This window comes from Mustela nigripes, chromosome 2 (genome assembly GCF_022355385.1).
Source record: "Mustela nigripes isolate SB6536 chromosome 2, MUSNIG.SB6536, whole genome shotgun sequence".
NCBI classification, from domain to species: domain Eukaryota; kingdom Metazoa; phylum Chordata; class Mammalia; order Carnivora; family Mustelidae; genus Mustela; species Mustela nigripes.
Window position 1 is genome coordinate 56,380,361 of NC_081558.1, and position 22,162 is coordinate 56,402,522.

The 22,162-nt window shown below is 50.8% G+C and overlaps 1 protein-coding gene across 1 annotated transcript in view; it reads left to right on the top strand.

The window, feature by feature from the left end:
• NUP210 (nucleoporin 210) overlaps positions 1-22,162 on the top strand; it is a 102,782-nt gene that overhangs the window by 23,377 nt on the left and 57,243 nt on the right. Inside the window, exons 4-13 of the mRNA XM_059390413.1 lie at positions 394-490; positions 3,872-4,022; positions 5,965-6,097; positions 10,951-11,109; positions 11,691-11,759; positions 13,181-13,287; positions 14,328-14,468; positions 15,302-15,439; positions 16,445-16,600; positions 18,043-18,241. Of these exons, the coding sequence (XP_059246396.1) occupies positions 394-490; positions 3,872-4,022; positions 5,965-6,097; positions 10,951-11,109; positions 11,691-11,759; positions 13,181-13,287; positions 14,328-14,468; positions 15,302-15,439; positions 16,445-16,600; positions 18,043-18,241 (1,350 nt within the window). The remainder of the gene's footprint in view (positions 1-393; positions 491-3,871; positions 4,023-5,964; positions 6,098-10,950; positions 11,110-11,690; positions 11,760-13,180; positions 13,288-14,327; positions 14,469-15,301; positions 15,440-16,444; positions 16,601-18,042; positions 18,242-22,162) is intronic.

A 22,162-nucleotide genomic window follows, 5' to 3' on the forward strand; every position in this document is an offset into this window, starting at 1 on the left:
GCGGGGTGTTGACTGATGCCCAACCAGACCTTGTACGCACACTAGAGCGTTAGGACCCACTCTGAGTCCCGTCTTCAAAATCATTACTGGGCCCATTTGGGCTCACATGTCCTGACATCCCGAACTGTAAGCCAACTGCAGAGCTAAATCTGGCTTGGGTGGCTTGCCATTTCCTCCACGCTGGGACCCTGGGAGTCCCAGGATCCAGGGGAGAGATGAGCTGTCGCCCTTCATCCCCTGACTCTTGAGGCCTCAGTTTCCTTTTCCTGAAATGGGGGCATAACACCTGCTTTGCAGAGGGGTGGTCCTGAGTGCATTTTCCCCTCCCCCTGGCTCCAGGGAGTTAACTCTGAGCCTTTCTGCTCCCCCCACTCCCCCCATCTTTTCCTGCAGGGAACACTTTCAGCACCCTGGCTGGGCTGGTCTTTGACTGGACGATCGTGAAGGACACGGAGGCTGATGGGTTCTCGGACTCCCACAACGCTCTGCGGTAAGAGGTGCCTCACCTTTGCAGGAAAAGCAGGAAGGAGGTGTCAGTTGGCTCCACACAGGGTGGGGGACTTTGAGCAGCACCATCACCATCGGCAAGGAACCCAGGGTTGTCAGGATGCTGGCTGGCATCCCCCATGACTGAGCAAGGACGAGCATTTCGGCTCCCACAGCTGTGTGGGAACCTTGCTGCTTCTGCTCTCCGCTGGGGTGTGCTCTGGGTGTGGGAAATTGTGGAGGAGGCTGGCATGCCCAGCTGTGGAAGAGAAGACTTGCCCCAGATAATGGAAGCTGTCCCATGGTACAGGGAAGGGTTGCCTGTGGCCCTTCGCTGGGGGTCAGTTAAAGGGGAGGCAGGTTGTGGCTGGGGAGACATTTCCAGCCCTGTGTTCCCCAGCACTGGGGGATACAGATGGGCTTGTTATCTGCTATGTACCACCATTTTTGCCATTTTTCAGACAAAGAAACAAAGATTTAAGCCTCTGGTCAAGCTGGTAAGTGGCAGAGCTAGAATTGGACTTACATCTATATAAATCTTCACTATCCAATATGGTAGCCACCAACCCTGGCTATTTAAATTTAAATGAGGTAAAATGAAAACTCCAGTTCCTTGGATGTACTGGCTGTGTCTCACGTGCTTGTTTGCTATGTGGCTAGTGGTTATGACACGTTGCACAGAGAAGATGGGGAGCAGAAGGTCCTGTTGGCTGGTCCTGGTGTAGACCCAAGGACTGGGCTCATTTCCCTTGCTATCCTGCAGTGCCTCAGGCCTTATCGAATCAAGTTTTAGTCTCTTTTAAGGGAAGAAGATCTAATTTTTAAAAGTATTCTCTTATAGTCTTTATAAAATTTTAATTTCAGTATAGTTAGCATACAATGCTATGTTAGTTTCAGGGGTATAATATGTGAGTCAGCACTTCCATAAATCACCCAGTGCTCATAAAAGTGCCCCCCTTAATTCCCATCCCCTATGTCATCCATCCCCCCACTCACCCCCCCTCTGCTAACCACAAGTTCTCTGTATAATTAAGACTCTCTTTCTTGGGTTGTCTCTCTCTCTCTCTCTTTTCTTTTTCCTTTGGTTGTTTATTTTGTTTCTGAAATTCCACTTGTGAGTGAAATCATATGGTATTTGTCTTCCTCTGATTTATTTCACTTAACATACTCTCTAGTTGTGGAGGAAGATTTAACTTAAAAAAGAAATTCTTTTAAAGATCTTGTTTATTTATTTGACAGAGAGCACAGGCAGAGGGGAGCAGCAGGCAGAGGGAGAGGCAGGCTCCCCGCTGAGTAGAGAGCCCGATGCAGGACTCGATCCCAGGACCCTGAGATCATGATCTGAGCCAAAGGCAGATGCTCAACTGACTGAGCCACCCAGGTGCCCCTTTAAAACTTTGCAGCTATTTTCAGCTTACAGAAAAGTTGCAAGTATAATACAAAAAGTGGTGTCCCTGAACCGTCTGAGAGCCAACTTGATGTCCCTAATTATTTTAATGTGCCTTTGCTACCACAGAGACATTTTCTGGCTTACGCGCAACATCATCAAAATGAGGAGATGAACACTGATGCCTACAGTCATCAGACCTCATTCAAGCCTTGCCAGTCTATCCTAGTTATATTGTTCATAGGAAGCACAAAACCCAGCCAGAGTCGCCTGCTGTCTGTCATCCTATCTTTCTCAGCCTAAGATAGTTCTTTGGTCTGTCTTTCTTTTGGGACCAAGATGCTTGTGAAGATTACAGTTCAGTTTTTTTGTAGAATGTCCCTCATTTTGGGATTATCTGATATTCCCTCCTGATTAGATGCAGAGCTTTGCATCTTTGGCAGGAAGATCACAGAGGTGAGCTTCTGTAGTCTCCTGATTGTATCTTATCACGGTTTGGTGGGTCTGTCGCGGACGACCTTCACAGTCATCACTTGGGGTAGATGGTGCCTGCTCAGGTGCCCCACTGTGAAGTCACTGTCCTATCCCTTTGCAATTAGTAAGTATTTTGTGGGGAGTTAAGAATCTGGTCTTCTGTTTACACCTTGCCAAGTCCAGCTCCAGGCTTTAAGGAACATCTTGGCTTAGCCCATGCTTATTCCCATGGCAGACATCACTATGCCCTGATACTGTGCAAGGCGGGTTGCTCTTTTGGGTCAGAGGTCTTTGGGGGCAGGGGGGAATGGGGCCCTCAACCTTCGTCTTCTGCGTGAGCACTGGAATTTCTGGTGTCTCACGAAGCCAGGAACATGGGCTGGACAGTCAAAGAGACCTGGATTCCCAACCTGGCCTGGTCACTTCCTGCCTATTGCCTTAGTCAAGGAGTGCAGCCTGTCTGGGCATCGGCGTCCCCCTCTGTCGGAGAGAGGAGAGTAATGTGGCTACTTCTGAGAGCAGCTGTGTGGGTCTACATGGTATTCGGAGCCCCGCCCTGGGCCTGACACCTGCTAGACATTCAGAGAACGCTGGTTCCCTGCCCCAGTCTGTGCTAGCAGGTGCGTTTCCTACCATGACAGCCCCTAAGTGTCCATGCACTCTGTACATGAGCTGAATGTTAATCGAAATCAAAAGCACTAAGGCAGGTTGCAACCACAGTGCCCTTTGTTTTTTATTAAAATCAGCATGTGACACCTAGTCAGACGAGACAGGGAAATCAGTCACAGCACACTACCACAGCCGGCATATCTTGGGGAGAATGGAAGCGCGTCCAGCGCACTGCTCTTGTTCAAGTGGAAAGGCGGGCTCACCTGTAAATCAGAGGCTGCGAGAGAGAGAGACCACGTGGAAAGATCCCTCAAGCCAGCCCTGCTTCTTGCCTACATGGTGGGGTCTCCACATCCTGGCTTCTCCCACAGCCCAATGCCTTATCATGGGGCGATAAGATGGGTGTGATACCCTCTTCCTGACTTGGAGGAAGGGTCATTGAACATCATTTCCCAGTGGCAGGAGCTGGCCCAGAGGGGTGGGTAGAACATCATAGGGGTCCCTAGGAGCCTGGTGGGCACTGCTGGCCCCACCCCAGCTGGGTCTGTGCTCCTGGGCCTGCTTCCTAGTTTCCATGGGCCTCACCTGTCACACCTGTGAACGTGAAGCATTTTGTTGAAGCAGGTGGTCCTCATGTATCAGGGTTTACCATCATTGCATGTGGATTTTGATAAAAAGCACAGTGCCAGGCTTCTTGCGGACAAAGGCCTGTATGGGGCCCAGGAATCTGCACTGTTCACCAGGAGGTGGGCAGTTCTGATGTAGGAAGTTTCGGGGACACATTTCTATGTGGTGCCAAGCAGGGCACCGCCACTCACTTAAGGGTTTGGCCCCTCCCAGGAGGTGCTAGCAACTGGTGAATCTGTTAAGGTCCTTGCTTTTGCAATCAGGTCTGATGACATCTTCCCTCTCCAGAATCCTCACGTTCTTGGAGTCGACGTATATCCCTCCTTCCTACATCTCCGAGATGGAGAAGGTGGCCAAGCAGGGGGACACTGTTCTCGTGTCCGGGATGAAGACGGGGAGCTCCAAACTTAAGGCGCGCATCCAGGAGGCTGTCTACAAGGTGGGCCTCAGGGGTCAGGGGGCACTGGGCTCTTTGAGGTGGCTCACATCTGTGAGCGCATTTAGGCATGGTACCATGAAAGTTTCACTCTTCATGAACTGGGAACTTCAGGGTGTGATTCTGTGTTTCTGTTCGTTGGGTTTGGTTTTTGGAGGAAGGGTTCCACAGCTTCTGAGGGACGTAGTTGGAGGACCAGAGGGCACCATCTCCAGAGTCACAAAGTAGTTGGTCCATGGTCCGTTTTGAGGCAGGTCAGGGAAGGGGATGCCCATTAACCCACTGATGTTCAGCAACCCCCCTGCACTGGTTCCTGTGGAGGGATGCAGCCAAGCCTTTGGAGCTCTGGAAAAACTGGGGGCTTCCAGGTGTCCTCCATGCCATCCCTTCCTAGGTCCCACTCTGAGCACTGGGACTGGTGGTCCCATCTGTGGAGAGCTAAGACTCCTTCCCTCCCCTCCCCTTCCCCCAGTTACCCTGGCCTCACTAGCACCTGCTCCAGCACCGTCTGGAGAGGGGTATAGGACAGCAGAAAGGAAAGGCTCTTTTTCCCTGTTCTCATGGGCACATGTCTGCCCTGCCTCCATTGAACTACAGCCCTGAGACCTTCCTTTCATTTGCCTGGTTCCTGGAGCTCACACAGGGAGCGTGCCGTACTCCATCCACCACTGACTTTCTAAAGTGACAGATGAGAGTACGCCTCCTGATGCCCTCTTTCATCTTTTAGCCTATAGGCCAGGGGTCATGGGGGGTTTTAGAAGCACAGGACATGCCACATTACAGGAGCTCATCCCGTAGCACCCTGCAGATCATGTTTGGAGACCATTTGCCTCTTGTTATTTGTGGCCTGAGCCCAGCCTACCCCGCCCCTGAGCTGGAATTCCCTCTTGTCCTGCCTGGTGCCTGTAGGAGGCTTCCCTGCTTGCCACACTAGAAAGCACTCACCAGAGCAGAGCCCGGCCCAAAGGCTGCTTTTGTCTCTTTGGATGATCGAAGATACTATGCAACTTCCTATTAAGTGAGGAAACCTGTAAGATGTTACACCTGGGGCCCAGGAGACCCCCAAGAATTTGGGAACAGACACAGAACTGGTCAGTATCCATGGGGTGCTGATCGATGCCCTTTCCACCTGAGACAATGTATTGGCATTTCTGTGGATGAGAATCATTTTCTTTGCCAAGTTTCCTCCAACTTGATGAGTTGCCAGTAGATCAAAGGCAAGGGAAGGCGCGGGCCCCCAGAGACTCCGGTGACCCAAGGGGTGTGCTGGGTTCAACACTGGTGATCGTTCTCCCATTTCAAGTCTTTCATGCCATTTCCCGTTGAGGAGGTCACGGCGTGGTGGGGGTGGGGTGGAGGGACATGTGTTGCTCCCCCTTTCCAGGTTTGCCCTTGGTTCCCCAAGCTCCCTGATCTTTGGGCTTCCGTGGGTGGAGCCCCTGAGCCCCTGAGCCCCTGGTGGCCACAGTATCCATGATCTCACTCCTTACTTTTCTTTCTTTGTAACTATGATGACTGCACATTGAGCTATAGTGTACGTTAATGTAAAGTGATGTGCTCAGCACCGTCCAGCAGTAGCCACTGGACATGGGCCTCGTGAACACACAGGGTTCCCCTGGGGCTTTGAGGGGTCTGAAGGTGTGGGGCTCTGAGCATTGCCTTGTTTCTTTACCGCTAACTTCCCTATCCTCATGTAAGCATCTTGAGAAGTTCTAGACTCTTTGCCCTGCCCACACTGCTCCCTGTTCCCCACCCGCACCTCACTTTTTCTTCTTCTTTTTTTAATAAGTAGGCTCTGTGCTGGGTGTGGGAACCAGCGCCGGGCCCAAACTCACGATACTGAGATTGAGATCTGAGCTGAGGTCAAGAGTTGGAGGCTTAACTGACTGTACCCGCTGAGCCCCCGCACCCCCCACCTCATCCTTTCTACCCTCTTTCTTCCAAGCACGTGCGCCCTGCGGAGGTCAGGCTGCTCATTCTGGAGAACATCCTTCTGAATCCAGCTTATGACGTCTACTTGATGGTGGGGACCTCCATTCGCTACAAGGTGCAGAAGATCAGGCAAGGAAAGATCACAGGTGGGTCACTGACTCAACATGGCAGAGGCTACCCTTTCTATCATTGTGGTAAAACGCCCATAACAGAATTACCATTTTCACCATTTTTAAGTGTGTGGTTTGGTGGCACTAAGATAACTCTCATTATCATGTCACCATCTCCTCCAGCCCTCTTTGGAACTTTCTCATCTTCCCAAAATTGAGACTCCCGTTTCCATTAAACACTAGCTCCACATTCGTCCTCCCCAGCCCTTGGCAGTGGCCATCTTTCTTGCTGTCTCTGTGACTTTGACTTCTCTGGGGACCGCAAATAAGATGAATCCTACTGTATTCGTCTTTTTGTCACTGGCTTTATCTCATTTAGCCATAATGCCCTCAGGGCTCATCCACATTGTAGCATGTACTAGAATTTTTTTTTTTAAGGCTTAATAACACTCTAGCATATGTGTATTGATACTTGTTGAATGCTTACCTATTCATTTGTCGATGGGCGCTTGGGGTTGTTTCTAAGTCTCGGCTATTGTGAATAGTTTTACTAGGAGCATGGGTGTGCAAATACTCTTTTCAGGACACTGTTTTCGGTCCTTTTGGGTGTATATCCATCCCTTTGTTTGGAGAGTGTCAGAAGCTGTGAGCGTCTCATGGGAATGGGTTTGCCTTTGGTCTGCTGCTAACTGCCGGCCAATCTTGGCCAGCTACTGCCCACCCTCTGGGGCTCAGTTTCTCCTTCAGATACCTTGAGGCCTTTCTGCTTATGCTTTGAGGGCAAAGTTAATTAGTGGATATGGATTTGTTCTGGTAATTCTAGAACGCTGCGGACCTAGGATGCATTTTATATGGTGAGAGTTCTTAATGCAGCACCCATCCTCCTAAGAATTATTACTATTATTATCGTTTTAAAAAAAGTTTATCCATGTATCATGGCCAGAGCCCAGGAGGTCAAGGGTGTCACTCACCTGTCCCGAGGGCTTTGACATGTGTTGAGGCAGATGTCTCCCCCAGGTTGGAGGGTCACTCTGTCTGTGATGCAAGGTATTGTGTAAGAAGCACATAGATGCTTCCATATCCATGGAACTTGGGTTTTGTTCCATAGAGGAGGTCCTAAAAGACCCTGCCTCACCTGGGAGCAGTGGATCTGGGGAGCAGTTATAGTGTGAGAGAGCACTGTTCCCCTCAGACTGTGGAAGTTGGGACTAGGCTCCTTCTGGGTAAGAAGCAGGGCAGGGGCTCGTAGCCAGAGATCTGAGAGCTGGGCCCCAACCGGGGAGGGTAGTCAGCATGGTTAAGGGTGGGTGATTTAATAAAGAAGTCTTAAGAGCCCACCCTGAATTAGCTCAGGTGTCACAGTCCAGAGGAACAGCACATCTCAGGGGACCCAGAGAATTTGTGGGCTGGGTCACTGATCTACCATAGATCTCAAAGGGCCAGAACACACAAAAGATAGCCCAGGGCAGGAATTAGGAATGTCGTTGCCTCCCTTTCATTGATGGAGAAACAGGATCGAAACTTCCTCCAAAAATGAACACACCTGTGTGACTGATGGTTCTGGTTGACTCAGGTCTAGAGCGGCTTCCACAAGGAAGCCTCGAGACCTGAACCACCGAGGTCCACAGTGACCTAGTCATACAAATGGAGATTCTGCTCATTTGTTTTAGATGGATTGGGCTTGGGTGTTTTGTTTTGTTTTTTAATTGAAGTACAAGTCACATCACTGTCATTTTGAGTGAGTTGACTGGACAGGGAAGTGAGGACTGATGACAGGACAGGAGTGTGAATTTCTGCTGTTGCCTGTCTCGCACAGCACCCTGCATTGGCTTAGAGAATCCTAAGTTAGAGGCCAGTTACCTGGACTTATGAACATGCAGATCCTTACAACCCCAATTAATTTTTTCTCTTTTTGTTTTTAGTTTTCCTTCCTTAAAAATTTCTTTTTTCCTCTTTTCTTCCATGTCTTTATTTCCCTTCTGTCTGCCTCCCTTTGTTGGGTGGCTTGCTTTCTTGCAAGCCCGTTTTGTTTATTTTTTAAAGATTTTATTTATTTATTTGACAGACAGAGATCACAAGTAGGCAGAGAGGCAGGCAGAGAGAGAGGGAAGCAGGCTCCCTGCCGAGCAGAGAGCCTGATGTGGGACTCGATCCCAGGACCCTGAGATTATGACCTGAGCCGAAGGCAGTGGCTTAATCCACTGAGCCACCCAGGCACCCCCAAGCCCGTTTATTGAGCACCTACTCAGTACCATGGTTTGCTGGCTGCTGCATATGTCACCTGGGTTCCTGCCTTCCTGGAACACACAGCCCAACAGCCACTCTGACAGTTATTCTGCAAACACCTTACAAGTGGGGACAGGGGAGGGAGGAGAGGGGCTCTTAGAGCTCCTAACCAGGGGGATGTGTGTTGCTTTCAGAGCAGTGTTTCCAGTGGGTAGGCGGGGGGAGATGCTGGTCCTTCTCCTCAGTTCTTAACGGTGTTGGTGTTTGTGCTGCTTGAAGACATGATTGGCACAGTAACCAAATTACCGGACAGAACAAAATGCGGGAAGACCATGCTGACTAAGGGAATTGGTGTCTGAAAGAACTTGGGTGGAACGGTGGAAGGGACAGAGAAATGCACTGAGGCTGGGAGAGTCACCTGCTGAGGCTGGTGTCAGTGACCCAGGTGTCAAAGGGACTTGGAGTCTAGCACCCCCTTGAGCTGTGGCTACCTAGAACTAGCTCACATGGTCTGTGTGAGCAGGGGCTGGAGCCAGAAGCAGGGGAGTGAACTTCCCATCCTCTTGGACTGAGATCCTTTGCAGGAGCTCCATGGTCATCCCTGGAGCCTACCCTGGGCTGGGTGGTGGTGGCAGGGGATGAAAAGCATGTCTGGAGGGTCGGCCAAGATCAGGAGGGTCACAGAGCCTGGTCTCCTAGAAGCATGTGGGCCTCCTGGTTTACAGAAGGGCAGCCCTGGGGATGGTCCTTTACCCCTGCAGATGATAGATGGGCTGGTCCAGTGCCCCAAGAGCAGCCTTCCTATTTTTACAGATAGACAGTGACCCTGAACATCTGCAAAGCCTTCTGCATTCAGTGCTTTTCATAGTAGCGAGCTCTGCATTCTGAGAGGTGTTCCAGGAGTCAAGCCCCTTATTTTCCTTGTTTTAGGATTTTTTAATTATGTTGTCATGCAAGATCTTTTGAGAATCAGTATGTTCATTTCTCAAAATGGCCTCTTTGTCTGGAGAAGTCAAATAAGGGAGGAAGCTAGCACTTCATAAAACAGCATAAAGTAATACTGCTTGATTGAGCAATGGCATTATTTTCTTACGGTGTGGATCCTTGATGCCCTGCTGCCATATTCTGTACATATAATCCTCAAGAATCTCAGCCTAGTTTGGCTGGGCTTCCCCTGGGTAGAGAACGAGGAGACGGGCTGTGTATATGCTAGAGGATTCTCCATTCTAGCATGTGCTGGAATCACCCAGACAGCCTGTGCAAGCTCAGAGCTTCAGGCCCACCCCCCAGAATTTGTATCAGCAGCTCTGGGGTAAGGCCAGTCATTGGCAGCTAGTAGGTGACATTGATGGTCCATACTTTGAGGGCCCATACTTTGAGAACCCTCTGCTCTAGGGCAAATTCTTGGGGATTTATCAGAACAACACAGAAGACACCCTAAGACAGGAGGTGGACCAGTTGCCTCCCTTAGCTAGAGGGCCGGGATGTGGCCACGCCTACAGCGTACTGAGCAGGTTGCTTGGTAGGAAAGTTGAGGGACAGGACTGGGAGGGGTCAAGTAAAAGTGTTCCTGTGCTCTTTGTTTTTTTAGTTTTTTGGTTTTCTTGGTTTTTTTTTTTTTTTTTTTGTCTTTCTGGGTTTTTTTGTTTTGTTTTGTTTTTTAATGTTCAGTTAGCCACTGTATAGTACGTCATTAGTTTTTTGTTGTAGTGTTCAGTGATTCATCCTGCTGTCTTTGGTTTGAATCCCAGCTCCGCCACTCCCCCACTGGAGGACCCTGTGGGATTCTTGCCTCAATTTCCATAGCACCACCATCTTGAAGGTGTGGGCATCAGCAGTACCTGCGCCAGGGGTTGTTATGGGATAAAATGTGGTGATAGGCCCCTAAAGCAGCAGGCACAGTCCCGCCACATCTTGTTTTTGTGGACAGCAAAAGCCATTTATAAGAGCGTTCGTGGTCACTACCCACAGGGTGTGGAAGAAGGACACCAAAGTGGCGGGTTTTGCAGGGTCCCTCATTTCCTGGGGAAATCGTTTTTCATCCCGGCCCAGACTCAGTGAGTTCTCTTCTACAACGTGACACTGAGCTGGGAAACCTTGATGGATGGTCAGGATGGTGACGGAGAACATTCTTTGCAGATCCTAGACTGAGCTCCCCAAACCCGGTGGAAAACCATGGACTGGTGCCTTTTTGGAAACCCCCCACTCCCAGAGGCACATGGCTCCACTGAGCCCCACTCTAGGCCCCTCGGTGCAGCAGCAGAATTCACTTAACTTATGGATTCTGCAGGGAGCCTACAATTGCTGTCAGAAGCTGTGCTTAATTAGGAAAAAAAAAAAAAAGCAGTTTATGACAGTCACTAAAAAACTGATTGCTTCTGAAAATTTATGGAGAGTGTCAGTTTTGTCCACGGGCACGGAGAATACTGTTAAATTTTAAAGTGTCGAGAAAATTATAACACTGTGTGTTAACTATACTGGAATTAAGAAAAAAAAGTGTTGAAGAAACTAAGCAAATAAAAAAAAGAAAGAAAGAAAAATCAAGCATTCGTACGGATGGTTGGGTCCAGGGATTTGGGGTGGGGTGGTGGTATTGGTTTGTAACGTTCCCTGTCTTTGCTCTTGTCTCTTCCACTTGGTTCTTTCTTCTTCTGGGCGGCCAGAGCTGTCAATGCCTTCCGAGCAGTATGAGCTCCAGCTTCAGAACAGCATCGCAAGCCCCGAGGGAGCCACAGGCCAGCCTGTGACCATCTTGGACCAGGATACGTCGACAGTCACCGCTGTGCAACTGGGACAGAGCAGCCTGGTCCTGAGCCACAGGAATATCCTTTTTCTAGCCCGGCTGCAAGTCCATATGTGCATCCTGCACAGGAGATTGGCCTGTTTAGGAGTCATTTTTCTCCCCGAAAGCTTGGCTCAGCTAAAAATAACCCTGTTTTCCCTCAAGGTCTGAAAAATCAGAAAAGAACCGAAATAGCAACACGGCTGTGTGGCATCGCTCACCTCCGTGGGTGACTCACTGGAGAGGCTCTAGGCCAGGAGGTGGTGGTAGGAGCAGAGCCTCGCTCCTTGCCTCCGGAACCTTCCCTGGCATGGACAGCCCCATCCCAGGGGCCTGGCCAAGGCTGTTTTCATACCAGCATGTAGGTTGTCCCTGTCCTAGCCTTGTGCGGGTAGTCTCCAGTGTCCCTTGCAAGAGATCCTCCCCTGCTGGTGTGGGAAATGTGCCGGGGCCTCTGATTCTGGAACATACTTTGTTCTACTTGGCCTCAGGCAAGAGGGTTTTCATCCTCTCTCCCATTCACGTGATGTCTTAGTGGTAATCAGGCTGCCCTAGCCTTGCTGAATCCTGCCACCTGCTTTGTTTACCTTTGTGTGTTTTGTTCCTTAAGTAAGAATTCAGGTATCCGCATGCAGGGTGCTTCCAGGTTACCCAACAGCACCATCTACGTGGTTGAACCCGGATACCTGGGTGAGTCTGGTCATCATGGGTCCTCATGGATGTTATTGACAGGAGTTAAAAAAATAAATAAATAAAGGCAACAGCAGTTGCCCAGAAAATGCTTCACCCTGGCCAGCTCTGCCAGCTTTTTTGCCAGGGTTGTTCCCCAGTCCTTCTTGCATTGATGCACAGAAACAAGCAGAGGGTAGGCCAAGGTCAAGGTAGGTGGGTAGCTCCAGAAGGAGAGAAGTGTTTGGGTAGAAGCCAGAGGGTTTTGTCTCCTGCTTCCTATACCAGGGCTCTGTCCAGACCTGACCGTGGCTGTGGACATCTAGAGGTTAGGGGCCCCAGTGATCAGCTCAGTGACAAAGGAGCCCCTCAAGCAAGGAGACACTTGGTAAAAGTCTCAGTGGGGAAGAAGGGGAGGCATTTGACCAAGAGAGGAAGGGAGGAGTCATGGAGGACCTGTGGGGGCAGAGCCCAGGCCCAGAGCTGCTGTAACTGTTGAGTGCTTGAGAGATATCTGGGACATATGTGTAGCCCAGGTCATAGAGATGATGCTCCCTTCGAGTTTCCTCCCTGTTGATGTACCTGTTGGGTGTACTGAATGGGTTCAGGCAAGAGAATATGCAGCAAATCCCTGGGTCCTCCTGTTAGCCACCAAACAAGCTTGCTGACTGATTCAGGCCTGAGCTGACAATGTTGAAACACCAGGCAGGGTAGCCCTGTGGGTCCTAGGAGCTTCATTCATTCAGAAAGGTGTCATTCAGATGTAGACTCACTGTGGATTCAGATGTAGATCTACTGAGGATTCAAAGGGTAGACCTACTGTGGATTCAGAGTGCAGATCTTGTGTGGATTCAGATGTAGACTTACTATGGATTCAGATGTAGACTCATTGTGGATTCAGAGGGTAGACCTATGGATTCAGATGTAGACTCACTGTGGATTTAAAGGGTAGACCTACTCTGGATTCAGATGTAGACCTATTGTGTATTCAGATGTAGATTCACTGTGGATACAGAGGCAGACCTGTGGATTCAGAGCGCAGACCTACTATGGATTCAGATGTAGACTCACTGTGGATTTAAAGAGTAGACCTACTATGGATTCAGAGTGCAGACCTACTGTGGATTCGGTTCATAACAGTTACAATGGATTCAGAGTCTAACCTTCAGTGGACAGGCTCAGGCTGAATGAGCCCTACAGCAGTTGGTGTGGGATATGCTCAGGTGGTGCTGGGGTAGCTGAGGGCTCAGCCCAGCATCTGCATCCCCAGGGCTGCTGGTGGGCATTAGGTCTCCCCGTGATTAGCAGCTGTTCTTTCTCCTTGGAGGAGTGCAGGTGAATAGTTTGTGGGGTCCTACCGGTGTGCCTGCTACCATCTTCTTCCTCAGGGGCATGTCCCTGTGGCCCAAGTGGTCAGGCTTTGTTGCCTGCCTGTTTTGTAGGGTTCACAGTCCATCCTGGTGACAGGTGGGTGCTGGAGACCGGCCGCCTGTATGAAGTCACCATCGAAGTGCTTGACAAGTCCGGCAACAAGGTCTACCTGTCAGACGTGAGTGCCTGCCTTGGGTCCCAGCGGGGTTTCAGTGAGGGATATGTCTCCTTGAGTGGCACCCCAAAGCTGCAGGGCCCCCATATAGGCAAGCTGAGTTCAATGATTGCTGATGGTGCTGCTGGGTTCATGGGGGACAGCACCGTGACATCCCTGGTGCCTCTCTGGACTTTGTGAACCTGCGAATCTCTGCCCCCCCAGCCCTACCCCTGCAGGGTCCAAGTGGGGAGAGCAGGCTGCAGGCTCAAGAAGGTTCAAGAAGGCAGGGATGGGAAATAACATCTGCCAGCTGCCTTCCTGCTCCCTTGTCGTTGGCCTGAGACTTCATGGTGCTGAGAATCTGTCTCTGCCTGCTTTATGGAAGTGCAGGCAACAGTTCCTGACCTTTCCCTGCGGGGCCAGGAATACTTGTAACTGTCTAATACCCGTAACTGTGACCTAGGCCAAGCTTGGCTTTCTGGCTTTAGAAAGGAATGGCAGACATAGGACGACAGGAGTCTTGGCAGGTTTTGGTCCTTCGTGAGAAGTTCCCAGTATCATCAGCTAGAACGTCTGCGACCTTCCTAGGGGGCTCTGGGGTTTTAGAAGAAGGAAGCAATGTTCCCCCTTGGCAGCTTTGCAGGTCATTGCTTTCCTCGTGTTGTTTTACATAGACTATCGATCAACATTTTGGGGGGAAGAAAGCTCTAATGGATATTGGTGACCTTTTTGGTGTTTGCTGGTTTCCTCTTTGGAACCTCAGGGTCTGAGAAAGCTGGCGAAAGTAGGCTTTGGGCTCCCCTGAGCACCACATGGGTAATCACAGCAGGGCCATGTGGGGAGAGGGTAGTGGCCTGGGAGGGAGTCAAAGGCCAGAGGAGACAGAGCCCAGTTTTACATCTAGTCCAGCTGCTCTGCTGGTTTTGGAAACCTCTGGGCCTCAGGGGGCCCTGTTGCCGGGTCTGGCTGCTCTCTGTGGGTCACATTGCTCCTTTACTGCGTTCTGACTTCCAGACACACTCCCAGAAACACCTCTTTCACTCATCCTGCCTCCCTTCCAGAATATTCGCATTGAAACCGTGCTGCCTCCTGAGTTCTTTGAGGTGCTCACTTCTTCCCAGAATGGATCATACCATCACGTCAGGGCAACAAAGAGGGGCCAGGCGGCCATCGAGGCAGCCCTCACCTCCGTGGTAGACCAGGCAAGTCGGCACCTCCCTCCTCTGTCCCCTGCACCCTCCCAGGCTGGACATGCGCTGGGGGAGCAGGGTGCCCAAAGTTCAGCCTGGTGTGCCACTCTTGTGGGTACCATGGGGGTTGCCTCCCTGTCCCCCATGTCCACACGGGGTACCCCTCCTCCTTTGCCCTTTGCCAGCCTCTGTCAAGGTAAGCCTGCCCTTCTAGGATTGGGGTGGAAACCCTGTTAGGGAAACGGAGTTAGGCCCATGTGCCTAGCTGTGCCGTTTCCAGGAGTCATGAGCACCCTCTGGCTATTTTAGCTCTTGGATCCTTTAAAGTCTTCATTTTCCCCCTTCATTTAAAATGCCAGTCTCTTTTAGGCATGAGCAGTTTTTTATTGATTGGAACATTAGCACAGGTATTCTTATCTTCCTACCCTGCACAAAACCTGTCCTGGCCCCTTAACAGGCAGCAGAAAAGAATGGCCTGCAGGCCAGACTGCAATTCCTACCAGTCTGTCACTGCAGCTCCAGGGGCTTTGGGCAAAGTTGCTGCAGTGGCCCATGCCTCAGTTTCCCCATCTGTCAAGCGAGGGTAACCACAGCATCCCAGTTAGGGTGCTGAGAGGGTGAAGTCAAGCAGCATTACTTGCGTGGCTGTTCCAGAGCCCTGGGAAGCTGTCTCCATGGAGACAGAGAAGGCTCCAGGGTATCTAGCATTTTCCTTCCTGCTCCCAGACCATCAAGGAATCTCTTTGTGACCTGATCTCCAGGGAGGGGTGGGGGTCTGCTTGACTGGGAAAACCTCTAATGACCTGGTTGTCATGGTGACGTGTGGCACCCTCACCTCTCTGTAGGATGGAGGGGTCCACACATTACGGGTGCCTGTGTGGAACCAGCAGGAGGTAGAAATTCACGTCCCTATCACCCTCTATCCGAGCATCTTGACGTTTCCGTGGCAACCAAAGACAGGCGCCTATCAGTACACAATAAAGGTAACCGTGATTCCCCACATCTGGGTGCATTCCTTTGGGTGTTTCCTTGGGATTGGGGCTTTTCACCCCTCCTGTTTCTTTTACTATTACCTTCTAGTGGTTGGAAAGAATTTAAAGTCAGGGAATTATGCTTCTTGTATTTTCTGGGGTTTCTATCACAGCATTGTATTTTGGTAATCAGAAAAAAAAACCCTGAAAAACAGAAAAGAAAGCATAATAAAACCTGGAATACAGATTTAACTTCCACCTGCATTTTTGTTGTTGTTGTTGTTGTTTAAAAAACAACAACAACAACAACAAAAAGATTATTTTCTACAAATAGTGTAACTATTCCTGGAGAAAAATGTGAAATGTGAAATTCCAGGGAAAAACATCTCTAACTGTCACCTGTCAAGTGTTCTCAGTTTCTGATGTTCATGTGCCCGCCTGGCCTTCACTGGCAGGGACTGACTCCCATGGGGGCTTGAGTCCCCATCAGTGGCCAGTAGAGTGCCCATCAGTCCCCGCTGTCTCCCTGGCAGTGAGGACTGTCACTGGGATCTGCTGCCTGTTCACACAGGTGTCTCCCCTTCCTGGCCTCTCTTGGGCTCCAGGGTGGTGGCCCCTGACCTGGGAAGCCACTGGACTGTCTCTACTCCATGGTGGATGACCAGGAGTGGCAGGGGTATGTGTCAGGAGGGAGTGTTGGGCCTGGTCAGGGAAGTAGCTTCTAGCACCTGACTGTGGCCCAGGGTTCTCCTACTCCAGTCTGTAGGTGCTCCCTGATCTGGGGAGCAGGTGACACAGGTGACAGTGGGTGTCAGCCACAAGACCCCCAGATTATGAGGAGGAGAAACGAGGCAGGGCAGAGAGAATGAGGTAGGGAGATGGCCTCCAGCCAGATAGCCCCGATGCCAGGGTTTTCCATGGGGTGGGAGGCTGCTGACCATGCGAGTCAGAGAGTGAGACAGAAGAACAGACAGAAAGACCAAGTAGGTGGATTGATCTGATGGTTCTTCTCTGCAGGCCCATGGTGGGAGTGGGAACTTCAGCTGGTCTTCGTCAAGCTATGTGGTTGCCACTGTCACTGTCAAGGGTGTGATGACCACAGGCAGTGACACCGGACTCAGTGTGATCCAGGCACATGATGTGCAGAACCCGCTACATTTCGGGGAGATGAAGGTGAGACCTCAGGGGCCCAAAGCTCAGGATGGCGGTCTCTAGCTACCTCCTCACATCCAGTCCTCAGTCTTATACTTGGTGTTGGTGGTGGGCAGGGGGATGGATGTGACATTCCCCACCAGCCAGGGGATGGGACACAGAAGGGCCAGGGTCAGCATAGGTGGAATTTCTGGAAAGGAGATCAGAGAACACAGAAGACATGAGATATTCAAAGGAGTCATTCTAGAAAACTCCTCAGACCCGAGAGGTCTGAATCTCCAAATCAGAAGGGCCACTGAGTGTTGGTAAATTCACAGTGAGAAGGAGGTGCCAGACTCCAGGACACCTGGCTCTGACTCCTTTCCTCTCTGTGTACTGGGGCCCTACACCTGGCTCTTCATCACAAGTGATGTTGGACCAACTCACTTAGCATAAGGCTTTGGGTGGGAGTGGTCACCGGCCACTGACCTCTGCCAGCCCCACCTTGGCCTCCTGACTTCTTGACCCTGACCTCAATCTGTCATTGTTACTTCATTGAGAGGAAAAGTCAAATCTCCATATGTTATGTGTCCAATCCCAGCCTTCCCTTTTATTATTTGGAACATGGATGGACAGATGATTCTAGTCTTTTTATTTGGATCGCGTAGACAGACAGACAGACACACACACACACACACACACACCCATCTAAAGATTGATCTCATTCTCGCATACAAAGTGTTGTAACTGAGACCCTTTAGCTACAGCATAATTGTGGAATAGGACATAAACTACGACCACCTTGCTCCCTTCCCCTGCCCCAAGCTTTCTTATATCAGCACAGGTGCCACCTTTCACCCAGTTGTCCAACCAAAAATCTGAGGAGAGTTCCTTAAGAGACAGTGTGTGTCATGGTTAGAGCCTGTTCTGGGGCCAGGCTGCCCAGGCCAGACTCCATGGTGGGTGGGCAAGTCCCTTAACCTCCTGTGTCTTCATCAAATAGAGATTGCTAATAGAATCTTCTTAAAAAACAGGCTGAGGGGATTGAACTTAGCAACATTTTTAAAATAGAACCTGGACTATGGAAAGTTTTGTTTCATCGAAGTGTTAGCTGTGGGCAAGGACGCCTCTCGCCCTGTACTGTGACCTTCTTTATATTCCTCCAGTAAGCCGAGCTGCTGCTTGGCTTAGGATATTTGCACATACTGTCTCTTCTTCCTACAACGTCTTTCCCCCACACTCTGTCTGGCCACCTCTGACATGCCCCTAAGGTCTGAGCTCCTGTGTCACCATCTCAGAGGGGCCTTCCTGGACAGCTCTGTCCCTGAACTCACTCCAGTCCCAGCACCCATGTCCTCCAAAGCTCAGTCTTCTTACTGACGCATCCTTGGTGCCCAGAGCATGGCAGCTCTTAGTAAATACTGGCGCGGGCCCTTCCTCTCGCATGGAGCCTGCTGACCTCTGTCTGCACCCCTGCCCTCCAGGTCTATGTGATCGAGCCCAGCAGCATGGAGTTCGCCCCGTGCCAGGTGGAGGCCCGTGTGGGCCAGACCTTGGAGCTGCCCCTGAGGATCAATGGCCTTATTCCTGGCGGGGCCAACGAGGTGGTCACCCTGAGCGACTGCTCCCATTTTGACTTGGTGATTGAGGTGGAGAACCAGGGCGTGTTCCAGCCACTTCCAGGTAAACCAGCACTGGTGAGTGGGCAGGCGCCAGACGGGGATCAGGCCAGACCGCCGAAGTTCTCAACATGGGCTGCCCCAGATTCCTAAAGGGAGGGCTTGAGGGTTACAGCATCAGGAATGGCATTCGTCCCCTTGTCCCACCATCAGCAATGGTCTTGCCCACATGTGACCTGCTCTGTCACTGGGCTTTCAGAACCTCAGGTTCCACATCTCTAAAATGGGTGTCATCCTAAGTAGAACTGCATGTCCTCGTGCCCGTTACAGTGTCTAGATGGTAGGAGGAGCTCAGAATACACGGTCCGTAGGGATTTTGGCTGGTGACAGTCCTGACACCTTCGTGACATGCAGGGTCCGACCCCCTGAATAGTCGAAGCTGTGCACATTGCTCTTTCCTCTTGGGCATGCTGGGCAGGGTTTCAGTGGTGATATAAGTGGTGATGGCAGGGTCTTTGTGGTCCCAGAGGTGGACACATCTGTGGGGCACAGGCGCATACCGTGGCCCTGGGATAGGGACCTGTGGAATCATGAATCACGAAGGGCTTGGACTTCAGGGTCTAGCCAGTGGGGAGCCACTGTTGGTGGTTGAGCACAGGAGTGACCACTCAATCCCAACAGGTTTAAGAAGCTCAGTTGGCAGAGGTATTTGTAGGATTGCCTGCAGTGCCTGGGCGGCTTCACATGCCCCTGCTGTATTTGTGGTTACTCATGGAGACCTGTGAACCTGAAGCTATGTCAAGGAAGGGGGCAGTGTCTCTGAAAGGCCACTAAGCAAACCACGTTCACGTCCTTCCTTGGATGCTGCTGCTGTGCCCTCTCTGACCATCCATGGAGGAACAGCTTTTTGAAAATTTAAGTGTCCTTAGTGAGGCAACCATTTAGAATGGAGGAAGATCTCAGCATGAGGGAGAGAGAGGCTGGCTGATGGCTCCCCCTGTAGCACCCCTGATATGTGTCTGGGAGGAGAGTCTTCAGGCTGTGGCCCCAGGCACTAGGTCAGTGACCTCCTCCCAGGACCTCCTGGGAATGAAGGATAGGGTTGGGAGCTCTACAACTATGCATCCTTCTTCCATAAATTGGCTGCATGGTGGTAGACAAGTTGCCCAGCTTCTCTGAGCCTTGACTTTTCCATGTATAAAACAGGGATACTATCTTCTCACTTGCTGTGAGGATTACAAATGAACATCTCTCAGCCCAGTGCAGAAGGATTTTTCAAGGAGTTCGGTTCTAAATACCACAGCCAAGACCAAAATCCTGTGGCATCAAAATTTCCCTTACGAAGCCCCTGAAATGTCTCAGTGTAGAGCTGATTTGGCTTTGGAAAGCCTGTGTGTAGGATCCAGGTTTTATGAGAACTATGTATATTACCACCTAAGCCTCATCAGGGCAGAGGGATGATGGCATTGTGGAAATCTGTGGGACTAGAGACCAGGTGGGGCCAGCAGATCCCCCTGTTAGGTTTTCTTCTGTCTCAGCCTCTTTCCCAGGCAAGATTGCCCAGGTTGAGAGGACAAGCGATGGGACTTAGGTCCTGGTTCTCAGGAAGGGACGGCCCCAGGCTCCCAGCACCCTCTGGGTCAGTTTGAGGTTCCACTCTTTTCCTATTGGAGTTGGCCGCTGGGACCCCATTTGCTCCTCGTCCTCAACACTGAAGTCCCCCTGAAAGTTCTGGGGCTGTAGGCACCAGGGAGCTTCCGGTGGAACCCCAGGGCTTTGGACTTGGCCAGGCTCAGTGCCCAGGGTGGCCACATCTCAGCTCTTGCTCTGCCCTGGCCCCTTCTCTGTTCCCAGCCTCAGCTGGTTTTCAGCAGCCTGTTCATGGGGCACCTAGTAAGTGCCATGCTCTGGGGGTTCCTGGTAAACACCAGGGCGTGGTGTCGCCTTCATGGCCCACACAGCCTAGCAAGACCCACCCTTCCACAGGCAGTTATGTACCTGGAAGGGAGTGCGCCTGCGCGTAAGCGCAGGTCCCGGAAGTCCCTCCCACTGTTGGGCGGGCCCTCGGCAGAAATGCCCGAATGTATTCCTGAGCAGAAATGTGCCCAAGATGGGTGCCCAAGCCAGTTTGGGGGTGTCTGGGAAGGCTGCTTAGAGGAAATGAGAGCAGAACCCTAAGGATGAGAGGGGACAAACTGGGGAGTGTACCGAGGAGCAGGAAGAGTATGTCAGAGGCCAGAGACCGCAGAGGCGGTGGCATGTTCCAAGTTGGGCCCCAGGTTCGTGCAGGTGGATCTCTCATTGCTACGGTGGAGGCCACAGGATGGGGAGAGCCTGGATACTGGGGGAGCCCTGAGTCTTCCCACGGCAGGCTGGGTGGGAGGAAGCTCAGGGGGCTCTTCTGCCAGGTGTCAGGACCCCCGGTTCTCCAGCACTCTCTTCCCAGCTATGCAGAGGACTTGGTTTCCTGGCTCATAATTTAGGGCCGTGTCCAGAAAAGCGCTTGTCCAGACTCCCCGCCAGCAGAGTCCACGCTCAGACCTAGCATTTCCCTGTCCACTGTATGTAGCTATGAACACAAATCGGTCTATTTGGCAGACTTGCAGTTTTCCGGAACTCGTGGGCTCTGTGCGTGGACTCCCTAGCTCACCCTTGGTGGTGTAGGGACTTCTGCCCAGGGCACAGCCGACTTAGCTCCTTGATCACCCCAGCCAGGAAACAGCCCCAGTGCTTATCAGCTGGCAAATGGATGAGCAAACTGGAACCCTTGCAATGGAAGACTCAGCAATAAAGGGGAGCCAACTATTGGTCATGCCACAGCCTAGATGAATTTCAAACGCATGCTGCTTGAAACCAGCCCTACTCAAAGAGCCCACTTTATTGATGTGCAGTGTGAGGCAGACTGATCTACACAGAGAGAGACTGGTGGTGGAGGCAGGGTTTCTTTTTCCCGAGAGGAAATGTTCTAAAATTAGCAGTGATAGCTATGGGACTCTATGAACATGTTAAAAACCACTGAATTGTGAGTACCCTCTAAATGGGTGATTCTGTGGTAAGTGAGTTATAGCTCAATGAAACTGTTATTTAAAAAGAAAAAACTAAACTGGGACACTTGGGTGGTTCAGTCATTAAGCGTTTGCCTTCAGCTCAGGTATGATCCCAGGGTCCTGGGATCACGTCCTGCATCTGGCTTCTTGCTCAGCAGGAAGCCTGCTTCTCCCCCTCCCACTCTCCCTGCTTGTGTTCCCTCTCTCGCTGTGTCTCTCTCTGTCGAATAAATAAATAAAACCCTTAAATTAGAAAGAGAAAAACTATGGTGGAAAAAAAATCAGAATGTCATAGTGATTGCTTCTGGGACCGGGGGTGGGTTGGGGTTGGGGTGGTGGCTCCCGAGAAGGAGTAGGAGGGAACCACAGAGGCAGGTCACGTCCCACATCTTGGTAGAGGTTTGGGTTTCACGGAGGATGTGTTTGTCTGAACTCATAGTGCAGCCCACTTAAGATCTGTGTATCTCACTTTGTGTAAATTTGACCTTAAGAAAAAAGAACCAGGAAGAAATACTGAACTGGAGATAATTATGCGTATCTAAAACATTTCAAATGAAGTGTGCTGATGCCTGCAACTTACTTTTAAATGCACTGAAAAGTAAGATCAGTTGTTGGATGAGTAGGGGGATGGATTGCTATGCAGTAAGAGAAATACAGCGAAATATTCTTCGTAGAATCTAGGGGATGAGTATATGGGGTGTCACGGAAATTTTTTCTCATGTTTAGAAAGAAAACAGTAAGATGCTGCTACCCTCCCACCAGAATGGCTTTTTTTTTTTTTTTTTAAATCATGGGAAATACCGAGTATTGGTGGGAATGCTGTGTAGCTTCTAGTGGCAATATGCCTTGATGCATCCATTTTGGGGAAGAAATTTGGCAATAAAGATGAGGAGTGAACATACATGTGGTCCTAGCAGTAAAGATGGGGAGTGGACATA